This window comes from Temnothorax longispinosus, chromosome 4 (genome assembly GCF_030848805.1).
Source record: "Temnothorax longispinosus isolate EJ_2023e chromosome 4, Tlon_JGU_v1, whole genome shotgun sequence".
NCBI classification, from domain to species: domain Eukaryota; kingdom Metazoa; phylum Arthropoda; class Insecta; order Hymenoptera; family Formicidae; genus Temnothorax; species Temnothorax longispinosus.
In genome coordinates, this window is record NC_092361.1 from 14,834,787 (window position 1) to 14,846,774 (window position 11,988).

At 42.2% G+C, this 11,988-nt stretch overlaps 1 protein-coding gene across 1 annotated transcript; it reads left to right on the forward strand.

Annotated features, from left to right (window-relative positions):
* Positions 1 to 4,708: 4,708 nt before the first annotated feature.
* On the forward strand, positions 4,709 to 6,070 carry LOC139812121 (uncharacterized). The gene has a single exon (XM_071776742.1). The coding sequence runs from the start codon at positions 4,709 to 4,711 to the stop codon at positions 6,068 to 6,070; it is 1,362 nt and encodes a 453-aa protein (XP_071632843.1).
* The last annotated feature ends 5,918 nt before the right edge of the window (positions 6,071 to 11,988 follow it).

An 11,988-nucleotide genomic window follows, 5' to 3' on the forward strand; every position in this document is an offset into this window, starting at 1 on the left:
TCTAATCAACCAAATCTTAAAAAATTATATATGAATTAGGGGTAGAAAAGACTGAAAAATATAATAAAATTAGAAATAGATCGATATCTCCAAATTTGCGGAAGTTAGGGCAACCACGGACATTTTTAAAAAAATTCAAAATTTTTTTAAAAAAGAACCTCTTTACCGATCATCGCCAAATTCAATACCAACCTTCCTTGAATGATACTCTATCGATTAAAAAAAAAAAAACAGCCCGATATCTCAATATTTGCGGAAGTTAGAGCAACCACGGACATTAAATCTGCACATACACACACACACACACACACACACACACACAGACATTTTTTTAGGCGATATTTCAACGTTTTACAACGATCTGAACATATTGTCAGAAAAAACTCAAAAACCAATCTCTTCGTTGGTTTTTTCTACCCCTATTTCATATATAATTTTTTTGAATTTGGTTGATTAGACCCAACTTAAACGCAATCAAAGGTACATATACGAAATTCACGAAAACAAAGCTTCCTCTATGAGGAAGCAAAATTTAACGAATATAATGATATTTTACACACAAGTTGATCATCAATAAACAAAAATATAGCAACAAAATTTGAAACGATTTACAACATAGTTTTGAAGAAATTGCAAAAAGATTAATGAAATTATTGACGGATCGGACTCGTGATCGGATTATCGGCGCGCGCAGTATGGAAATGTGGCAACACCGCAATCAGCTGGTTCGTCCGTAAAGCATGTATACTCGAAAAATAAGTTTGTAATTAATTTTGTTAGTTTTTGAGACAAAGACTTTTTAATAATTACACAATAGTAAAGTAGACATTCCGTAAAGTAGACATTCTTTACTTGCCATTGTTGCATTTAAACTCTCATTGCGATTACTGGAGGCTCGACAGGCAAACTTTGCAGCGTTATCAGCCAATTTATAAAACACTTCTTTCAAATCTTGAAACAAATTTTGATTACTAAATCCTCCAGGCACAGCTCGATGATCATAATTTTCTTTATTTTTTATTTAACCGCACCATATGCTACATTGAGTATGATCGTTGAAAGCATGATGTGGAATACTAGGTATAGCTGCGGCCATAGCTGTGCTATTTCCTGTATTTTGCGCAATGGCATACGTAAAGCACTTATGAAGATATGTAATACCCTCCTTTGTCAGCTCTTTATGTTTTTTTTTAATACCATAGAGTTGTTTTTTGACACCTTTTGACGCGTGATTTTTATCAGATTGTTTGAGGATAGGATGATTACTAGCGCTTCGACAAGCAGCAATGGTCGAAGGAACTATCGTCGTCCTCTATCAAAACTCCAAACCTTTACATTTTGGGATTTGAGGATTTCACTCTCGACGACTAGTTTTTTCCCTACACAAGACTCCATGGCTTTTGCAGAACCGTAGAAATTTCGACGACAATCGTGGTCAGGAACGTGTCCATCATTATTATCACACTTTTTACATTTTCTGTTGCAAGTCGCGTAATCTAAGACCATTCCGCTGTAATGACGAATGACAGCACCAAAACCATTTAGGCTGTCATAATTTCGACCGGATCCTCTTGTACATACTCCATCCCATGTCATAAGACACCATCACACGAACTTTATCATTAGGTGATACGCTCTGTGACTCTTGATGTGGAATAATAAATCCTGTTTAGAATTCCTCAGGCCTGTATAATTAAAAACAACTTTCAAAAAATAAAATTAAGAATACTTTTTGTTTCAATTTTTTATTAAAATTACTACATTACTACAAAAATAATTTAAAAACATATTTTAACTATTACATAAAAGAATTATTAATACGCATAATAATTTAGAATTTGACATTAAGAACGTCTAAATTTATTTTGTCATTAAAGTATTATAATTTACAGAACTTTGATTAATAATTATATATACAATTCAAAAACCTATACTAAGTTATGATTATGGATTATTTTTTGAGTAAGATGTCTTTATTATTTTATGTATTATTTTATATATTATTATAGTAAAGTAAGGTTACTTCAAGTAAGTAATCTTACTTTTTTGATACTTTTATTTTTTATTTTAAAAAAAGAATCTAACCAGAAAAATAGGGACAATAAACCAATGAAAAATTAGATAATTACAATAATTTTTCGGTAGTAACTACTTCATCTATAGATCTCTGCCTTTCTAGCGCTACAGCATTTTTACAGCTTCTTTTTGCCACTACTTCTGCCGCTAATCCAACTTCTTTTTCATATTTTTTAAAAGTTATAAAATTGAAGCAGGGTATATTCATACATGCAAACAGTTTATTTAATTGTGACCAGCCTAATCCACTGTGAAGTGCTCCTAAAAAAATGAAACATAATAAAAATTAACCTTACATTATACAGCTTTGAAATCTAACTTTTAAGTAAAAAAAAAAAATAATATTTTTACCTAGTACACATTTTGAATTAATGTTATAACGAAGGTTGCTTCTATTTCCGGATTCAGGAAATATGAGTTTTGCTCGTAATGACCTTATTCAACAGCAAACATTTGTGACATCTATAATAATTAGTTCTGATGCTAACCCTTGATATATCTCAGTCTCCAGAAATTGTAGCAAAAATACTTCTTTACATGAGATGCACCACAGTTGTTCACCTAAAAATTTAAATTCGACGATACGTGGTCCATGCATATAATCTCTGGAACCTCTGGAACACTTTCTTCAGCATTCTCAATATTTTCTTCCACTGGATTTTTTTTCTTTTATACCCATTCTTCTATTGCGCAAGTCTTTTCCCATATTGTTTTTTAGTAGCAATTTTTCCTTTCCATCGATACATTTTTTGTGCGATAATTGCGGTTGAATAACAAGCTTTTCAAATTAACCTCCAATATAGCTTAATTTGATTTGTGTAAGTACGTGTGTGTCAAAACAGGCCTCCCAATCTCTTGGATTGTACAGTGTTGTCACATTTAGCTGCGTAGCATATTAATATATTTACAGCAAATATCATGTTAAGGCAGGTCGTCGCATTTGAAACCATCCGTACCAGCAGTAAAAACATTAAGGGCAATTTCTCTGGCTATCTTAGAGACGGTATAGCTAATATCTCCGAGATAATCGATATTTATCGCGAACGACTAGGCGCTACTGGCGACATTGCAGATTTGGAACTACAAAACAAAAATCTTACGACTCAACTGCGCAAGATTACGCGCGAACAAGAACTTCAAAAGAAGGAGCACTCTATGCTTCGAAAGGAGAACGAAGATCTTCGCAAGGATGTCGAAATGCTCCGTGAGGAGATCAGAAGCATGAGGGATGCTCCAAATCGCATGGGATCCTCCTTAAAAGTATCTCTTGAGAACAGTCCTGCTCTGGGGGCTGATACTCATAAATCTAATATTGGGGACGCAGTGAAGCGCATGGAGGACTATCCTCCTCTTCCACAAAGAAAGCCCAGGATTACTTCCTGCGAGATAAGGTAGTTAAAATCCAGAAACACCCCACAAGTGTCTCCGGATCAAAAACGGATGTGGCAGAGGTTCCCAAGAAGAGGACTTCTCCTACGAAAAATAAAAAGTCTGATGTGGAGACTCATTCCGTGCGTGCTCCAACTCCCGCGGTGCACTCGGAAGAAGATACCGGTCCTTTTTATATGCTAGAACGCAAGAATAAACAGATTGCGCAATTAGTCGCTAACATGGAGGAATTGCGCTCCAAGTTTGGTGAATACTCAGAAGAACCCTCGAGCAATCTCAAGAAGAAGAGGAACAAAAGAACCTCCTTCAGAAATGACACCACCGAAACTTCTGGTATTTCTGACGGGGAGGCCTTTGGCCCGCAGATCTCTGCATTGCCTATCGCAGATGTTGAACGAAACGTATCGACCGTTCGGAGCGACGGACCTCGACGAGGGGTCGCCGGTGGTGGTTCTCGCTCGAGTGTCCGCCCGCGCAGACCACCAAAAACTGCTGCGGTCTCGATTACCAGTCTAAAAGAGGATATCAGCTATGCTGATATATTGAAGAAGGCGCGGGAGAGTATAAACTTGGACACTCTCGGCATCGAAACATCGAAAATTAGGCGCGGTATCAACGGCGGAGTTATCATTGAGATTCCCGGCGCGGATGGTATCTCCAAGGCCGATACGCTCGTAGGAAAACTTAAGGAGGTCTTAGACAACAATACCATACGTATTACTCGCCCAACTACAATGGGCGAGCTACGTATTTGGAACTTTGACGACTCTATCTCTCCGACTGAGATTCTGAATGAAATTTCAGTAGTCGGAGATTGCGATGAATACCTAGTAAAAATCGGAAGTATACGCAAAATGAACAACGGGCTTAACTCTGTATGGGTTAAATGCCCTTTATCCGCGGCAATTAAAATCTCGGCCTCAAATAAATTCAAGATAGGATGGACCATTGCTCGGGTCGAGCTGCTTGAAACCAGACCCGTCCAATGCTTCAAATGTTGGCGTTTCGGACATGTCCGTACTACATGCAGTTTTTCCGAGGACCGGACTGGCGCCTGTTTCAGGTGTGGTGAGCGCGGCCACCAAATCGGTGCTTGCAGGGAGGACCCTTGTTGCGTTGTCTGCAGAGATGCCGGGAGACCCAGCGATCATCGTCTGGGATCGTTGAATGTTTGCGCGAGCGTGGAACCAGTGCGCGGGAGACGTAGGGACCTGATGACTAATGGTCGGGCAGCGACACAGAAATGACTCTGTGTCTCCAATTAAACCTCAACGGAAACAAGGAGGCTCAGGACCTCCTTGTTCATCACTCGAGGGAAATGGGGGCCGCCGTTTGCGCAATTTCGGAACCTGCCCGAACGCACAGTCCATATCAATTGTGGTTCCATAGCCACGACCATCTCGCGGCCATTTTTGTTAATAACAGGGTCACGACACACCCTGCCACATTAGAGGCTCGCGGTAGACATTCTGTCCTGGTGAGACTGGGAGAAATTTATATTCTCTCATGTTATATCTCTCCCAATGTTGATCTCCCGACATTTTCGGATTTCTTGGAGGAGCTCTCCACCATCTGCTCCTGTGTGACACACAACAATAAACTGATTATTTGCGGAGATTTTAATGCCCACTCTCTCTCCTGGGGATCGAGTGTTTCTAATGTTAAGGGTGAGGCAGTTGAGGAATTAGCGTCCCAGCTTGACTGGAGACTTGTAAATCAGGGAAACCATCCTACTTTTTCGAGCCATCAAGGGACTTCAATTATAGATCTTACCTGGGTTTCTTCAGATCTGTCCGGCAGAGTCCGTGATTGGTCGGTCCGTAGCGACATGGAATCTATGTCCGACCATTTCTATATCTCGTTTAAAATTATGGATTCATCGACCCGGCGTACATTACCTCCGTTGCCTCGCCGATGGAATTTTAAGAAAATGGACATTGGACTCTTCCAGGAGGCCATTGAGTGGAGATGCGCAGTAACTCTTGGTGATCCGGAGTACCTGATCGGGGTGGGTCCAGATCGATGGATACATAACTGTATTTATGATGCGTGTCAGGCGGCGGTCCCTCGCCTGCGCGCATCTAGGCCAGACAGGGCCTACTGGTGGAATGACCAGATAGCGCAACTGAGAACCACGGCTATCGCTGCGAGAAGAGCTTGGACCCGTGGCAGGAGCAAGGATTTGCCGGAAGTGCTGGAAGCCAAAAGGATCGCTTACATTGCTGCTAGCCAAGACCTGAAGCATGAAATCCAGAATGCCAAGTCCACCGCGTGGCAAGAACTGCTCGATACATTGAAGGAGGATCCATGGGGCCTTCCTTACAAGTTGGTCCTGAGCAAACTGCGTAAACCTACTCCGGGGCTCAGCACCACCCTCGAGCCGGAAATATTGAATCGCTTATTAGACGATCTATTCCCACCTGGTCGGGAATTGTCCCGAGTGGACTTAGGTGATTGTGAGGAGGGGAGAACTCCCATCACATCCGACGAAGTCAACGAAGCGATCGCCGCTAAGAAGTCAAGCAATACGGCACCCGGTCCTGACGGCTTTAAAGTTGAAAAAGTTACCGCCCACCATGGTACATCGTCTAACAGCAAACTTTAACATCTGCATGCAAACTGGAGTCTTTCCATCTAAATGAAAGCTCGCGGATCTCGTCCTGATCCCCAAGGGAGATGCTCCACCACCTGGTGAAGTGCCCAAGGCAAGACCAATTTGCCTCCTCAATGAAACCGGTAAGGTCTTTGAACGGATTATTGCCGTCTGGCCACCTATCTTGACGAAAATCCTAGATATGATCTTTCGTCGAACCAATTCGGGTTTCGCAAGATGCGTTCGACGACTGACGCTCTCTTCTTAGTTAAAAACATAATTACTGAGGCCCGCGCGAACGGCAGAGTGGTGCTAGCTGTTTCACTGGATATCAAGAATGCATTTAACTCTATCAAGCATTCCAGAATTAGAGCCGCTCTCAGGAACAAGCGTGTCCCGCAATATTTGAGACGCATAGTCGAGGATTATCTAAGAAACAGAATGATTAGATATGTTTCGTCTGACGGCACCCGCTGCACTAGACGCGTTAACAGAGGGGTCCCCCAGGGATCGGTGCTAGGTCCGCCACTTTGGAACCTTGGCTTTGACCAAGTACTACGCACTTTGCTTCCCGGCGACTCTCATGTGGTGTGCTACGCCGATGACACACTGCTCCTCGTCGCTGAAGATGATTTTGATTCGGCTTGCGCTCTCGCGTCCGAATGCCTCGACAGACTGATGATTAACATCCGAGACCTCGGCTTGTCGGTGTCCTGGTCTAAGACGGAGGCTGTATTCTTTGGGCACTGTCCCCGTAACTCTAACTTCGTTTATGAGGGACAAAACATAAAGATATCCAGTAATATGAAATACCTCGGTGTTTATATTGATAAGAGGTGGGCATTTAACACCCACGTCAACTATGTCGCATCCAAGATATCCAAGGTGAATCGAGCCTTATGCGCAAGTCTACCGAATTTAAGAGGGCCTATTGAGAATAAGCGCCGACTGTACTACTCGGTGGCAACTTCCATCGCACTGTACGCCGCCCCTATTTGGAGTGAAGAATTCATGGCCTCTGAAAATAAACAGAGACAGATGCGCCGCGCGCTCCGACTCTTTGCATTAAGAACTATTATGGCGTATCGTACCGTCTCGTACGAGGCGGCTACTCTCCTGGCTCGTGTTCCGCCCTTACACCTATATGCGGAATTTCTAAGACGGACATATTCCCGGCATCGCGGTATGAAGGAGAACGGCGATTACAATGAGGTCTCGGCTGCTGCCGTGCGCTTGGAGGAATGGAACGCGCTGCGAGATCAGTGGCGTATCCACGTCACGCGTGCTAATCTTCCGGGAAGAAGAACGAGAGAGGCGATTGGCCCCAGTTTTGAGGACTGGTTGACCGCAGTTCTGGTTTTCTCACATACAGAATTACTCAGTTCTTAACCGGCCATGGGTGTTTCGGCACTTACCTGTATAGGATTAATAAAGAGGATACTCCAATATGCCGATATTGTAACACGGAAGAAGATACCCCAGAACACACCTTAGAGGTGTGTCATTTCTGGGCCCTGGAGCGCGGAGAACTTGCTGCTGCAATTGGACAGAACCTCTCCCTGGGGAATATTGTTGCTAGAATCTGCAACTCTAAGGAACGCTGGAACGCGTTTTCGATTTTTGCCGAGCGCGTTCTTCAACGCAAAGAAGAGGATGAGCGTGGGAGACAGCGGCAGATGATTGTGGATCCGGGATAATTGCGCTTTTTGCGATACTATTGCGGCGTCTTTTATGTCTGTACTGCTTTTGGTTCTTTTTTGATGCGTTTATCTTGCGTGCGGATGGGGTCTTCCTGCCGTTCCTGGGTTGCCCGGGCGCGGGCCGGTTCTAGCTCTCCTCCTCCTGGGGTCCGGTGCGTCGCTTCGGCGATGTTCCCGGATCCCTGGGGGGCGGTTGGTTGGGGGCGGTCGGCGTGCGGGTTTCCCTTTGGGCGGCCGGATGGCCCCGTAACAAAAACATAGATTTAGATTTATATCTATTTTATTGCGTCTTACATATTTTAACTCTTTTTCCTGGGGGCTTCGCTGCGCGGGGTCGGGGGCTCTCTGGGGGTCGGTCGCCCGTGGTCTCGCCGCTCACCGCTGTGCTTGCGGGGCTCCGGCCCCACTGCTCCGCAGTGGGCTTGCCGGAGGCTCCGTTGTGGCTGCGGGGTGCGGGTGGTCGTCCTTCTGGGTTTCCTCGGCCTGCGGCGGGGTTCTCGGGATCTTTCTCTTTTCGCGCCCCTTCCTCCCCCTCTCCCCCCCTTCCGGGGGGCCTGGGGGTGGGACGGGCGTAATCGTTAATACAGCCGCTAAACCGGCCCATGATGCCGACCTTGAGTTCGACTGTTTTTCCTGGTGGTGGGTATATGTATAACCCTCAATGTTAACGAGCTCAGCTCGTGGCTTTTGATTTGTGCGGAACCTCTCTCCGGATAGAGGAGTTCCTGTTCGTCTGGTACGTGCATGTCCTATGGCCCTGTACGTTCTTCCTTGGGACGTCCGTGATTCCCTATGGAATGGCCACGCAGCCAATGAAGAGCGTCCCTCAATGATATGACTGCCCGCGGTCACTATCATGAGGGCCTTCGAGGCGGTCGAACGTTGGCACTTGTGCCAAATTTTCGACTAGTAAGTCATCCTGGCGGGTTCTGCGGCGTCCCTGTTTTGATCCACCGTGTGATTTCGTCTTCGGTTTACGTATCTCTGTCGCCTCTGCGTGAGGACTGTTGTGACACGTGATGTAATACCTCGAGTCTCCCACGTGTTGCAACTGTTTGTCCAGCGTGCTATATGTTTGGGAGAGGTTTTTTAGTGGGTGCAAGCCCCACATATCCTGAGGGACGGCCCTCGGTAGAATGCTCGAAGCATTTTTCCTCTTCCTCCAAAACAAAAAAAAAAAAAAGTCGTCGCATTTGACGCGTATGCGTATACCGAGATGGCGCGATGTGTGCCGAGCGCGGCACTTCGGGTGAGCGGGCTCCGAGAGCCTCCGAGCGCGGCCATAATGTACAGTCGCACGCAAACTGCTGAGCAGTGAACACGCTACAATAAACGCTATTATTCTTGTAAAGAAAAGAAGACTCTGTTTTTACGTAAAATAGGCCTTCTCCTATCATACCACGGGTGCCTCAACATATCATTATAATAAAAATACAATTTTCATGTTTATACAATATATTTAATTTATATTATTGAATATGACTGAAATTGCGAGTTTAGAGCAATTTTTATTTTATAATTTTTCACAGATTTAATTTTTTTAAGTTGAATCAGGGCAAATTCACTGTCAAAAATTATTTTGCCGAGATTTTGTTTAAGAAAAAAAATAGTAGTAACAGTTATTTACAGTCACTAAATCTACGTTTTTTACATTCTATTAGACTTGTCGTAACTATTTGTATACATTTTTTTTGTCTTTGGATCTCTGAGAATTAATATCGGTGTTTTTAATATTTCCATGACTTTTGGCTGGACCTGTCCCTATAGAACATCCTTAACTGAAAGCCGAAAGTTTTAACATATTTAACGGTAAAATTAAATTTTTAGGTCTCAAGATCAAAATATCTTATTGTATATACCTGTGATATCGTGGTGGATGTTGGCGGTGTGTATAATCATTCCAAACATCGGTACGATCATCGCATGAGGTAAAATAATGTACTATTTAGTTATATACGCCATTAAAGAAAATCTCTCTGTTTTTGCCACATCGTGGCGTTATTCATTTTTTTTTCTTTTTTTTAATCAGAGATTTCCAAATATCAGCAAGTACTATTATAAATCAAGAATTAGAGTTGGATTGGATGATAGTACACCTGACCGCTGCGGGACTGATCTACTGCCATTTCGGTCGTGATGTATTGAGAAATGTACTTTCGGACGTAACAGAGGACAGAGAGTTGGTGAAATTTTCAAGATTATTTATGCCAAACTAATCAGAGACATTGATGCTAGAGATAACGGGCCTCAAATGTACGGTGCAGAGCCATTCTAATAAGTGGACGCTTGTGATGTTACATTCTGCCCAGAATACTTTTTCAGAATAATTGCATCTGCATTTGTTTCAGGTATTCATCACCATGTACTTTAAGAGCGCTCATATACGAACTGAATTTTCTATTGTCGGATAGCCGGGATGAAGAAAAAGACCAACAGTTTAAGAAAGCCGTGGCTAGGGCTCAGAAGTTCTTTTTAGAATTTGTACAAGTCGTGAGAAACATTCACTTACCATCAATGGACATCGTACGACACACTATAGAAAGTCGATTTAAAGTAAGGAAAATATTTCCTCTATATATCTTTTCGTTTTGGGTATATTTTCGATTATCGTTTAATGTAAAACATTCTTGTAAGGTCTATTCGAGTGGAGAGATAATAATATTATCGAAATTTGTACCGTATGAAGAATATCTGTTTGAAGTGGAAAAGGAAATGAACGTGGTGCGATCAATAAAGTATTTGGAAGGAAGGAAACAATTTTAGTATTAGCTGTGTCCAGGAAAGTTGCGTGCATAGAATGTTATTTCCAAAAGCGTGGGTGGTTTGAGCAATGATACCCTTGTGCGAGCGTGTGGAATTGAAGGCGCTCTACATGTACATTCCAATCGGCACACCGGTATTCACCAGACCGAAGAGGGCGCCATAATAATGGCGTGGAGAGCTTTGGAATTGGATAATTTGCCTAAAGTAATCGGCAGGTATGTTGGGCCGTATTATTGCTCTGAGGTCCTTGCTATCGTACTCCTAAAACTGCTACCAGAGTACAAAAACGCATCTATAATGCAGAGGTAATTATTCTCATCTAAATCAAGAATTTTAACATCCTAATTAATATACAATTAAATTTTTAGAGAATTTCGACATCTAGTGTTTGATGAATCCAATGTAATTGTGGGCGATACACGGAACATCAGAGAATGTGATGTTAGTAGATATGGTTATACCATGGCCACCAGTACAAGGTAAAATATATTTGTACTATTTAATTATATGCGTTATCATAACAAAAAATCTCTGTTTTTGCTACACCGTTATTTATTCTTTTTGATTAGCAGATTCTTTTTGATTAGCAGATTCCTATCACCGACGCCGAGTACTAACCGAGTTAGACGCGGCGAAATATTACTAAACAGTGCGGGAGTGGTATACCACGACTTTGGTCACGACATATTAAGGAATTTACTTTCGGATCTAAAAAATCAGAATACATTGATCAACGAAATATATAAATTTTTGAATAAAAAATTAGTCAGGAAAATTGATCGAATAGAAGAAATAATTGCGCACGAGTACGATAGCCATTGCTTGTGACCCAGTGAGAAATGACCCATCAAATCGACGTCTAGTTGACGTCGAAAGACGTCAATTAAACGTCGTTTGGATGGGTCGTTTCTCGCTGGGGATGTTGCATACTGCGGAGTATGCTTTACCAAAATTATTTTACTTACATTTGTTTCAGGGATCAAGAATATTACTGTACGCGCATGCAAAAAGTAATATTGGGTAATGAGTCAAAAGATAAAGATAAAGAAAAACAGTTTTTGAAAGCCGTGGCTTTGGCACCAAAGATTTTTAGAAATTGTACAAGACGTAAAGAACGTTCACTTGCCATTATTAGTCATAATGCGAAAAGCTGTAGAGGCTCGGTTCGATGTAAGAAAAATACTTCCTATATTTGTCTTTTTGCTTTGGATATATTTCCGATTATCGCTTAATGTAAAACATATTCTTTTAAGGTTGATTCGAGCGGAGGAATTATAATATTGCCGCAATGTATATTGTGTAACAAATACTTATTTTATATTGAAAAAGATATCGGCGCGTGGAAAACCATTAAATATATCATTTGTAAGTCTACGACAAACGTATATTGGATTGAGTGTGTGCAGGAGTCTTAAATAACATATATAACGAACAATGTTTACCTGCATGTAGTGTGGCTGTAATGCT

Excerpts from the sequence above, each read along its gene's own strand:
- LOC139812121 (XM_071776742.1), top strand. The coding sequence starts at position 4,709 with ATGACTCTGTGTCTCCAATTAAACCTCAACGGAAACAAGGAGGCTCAG.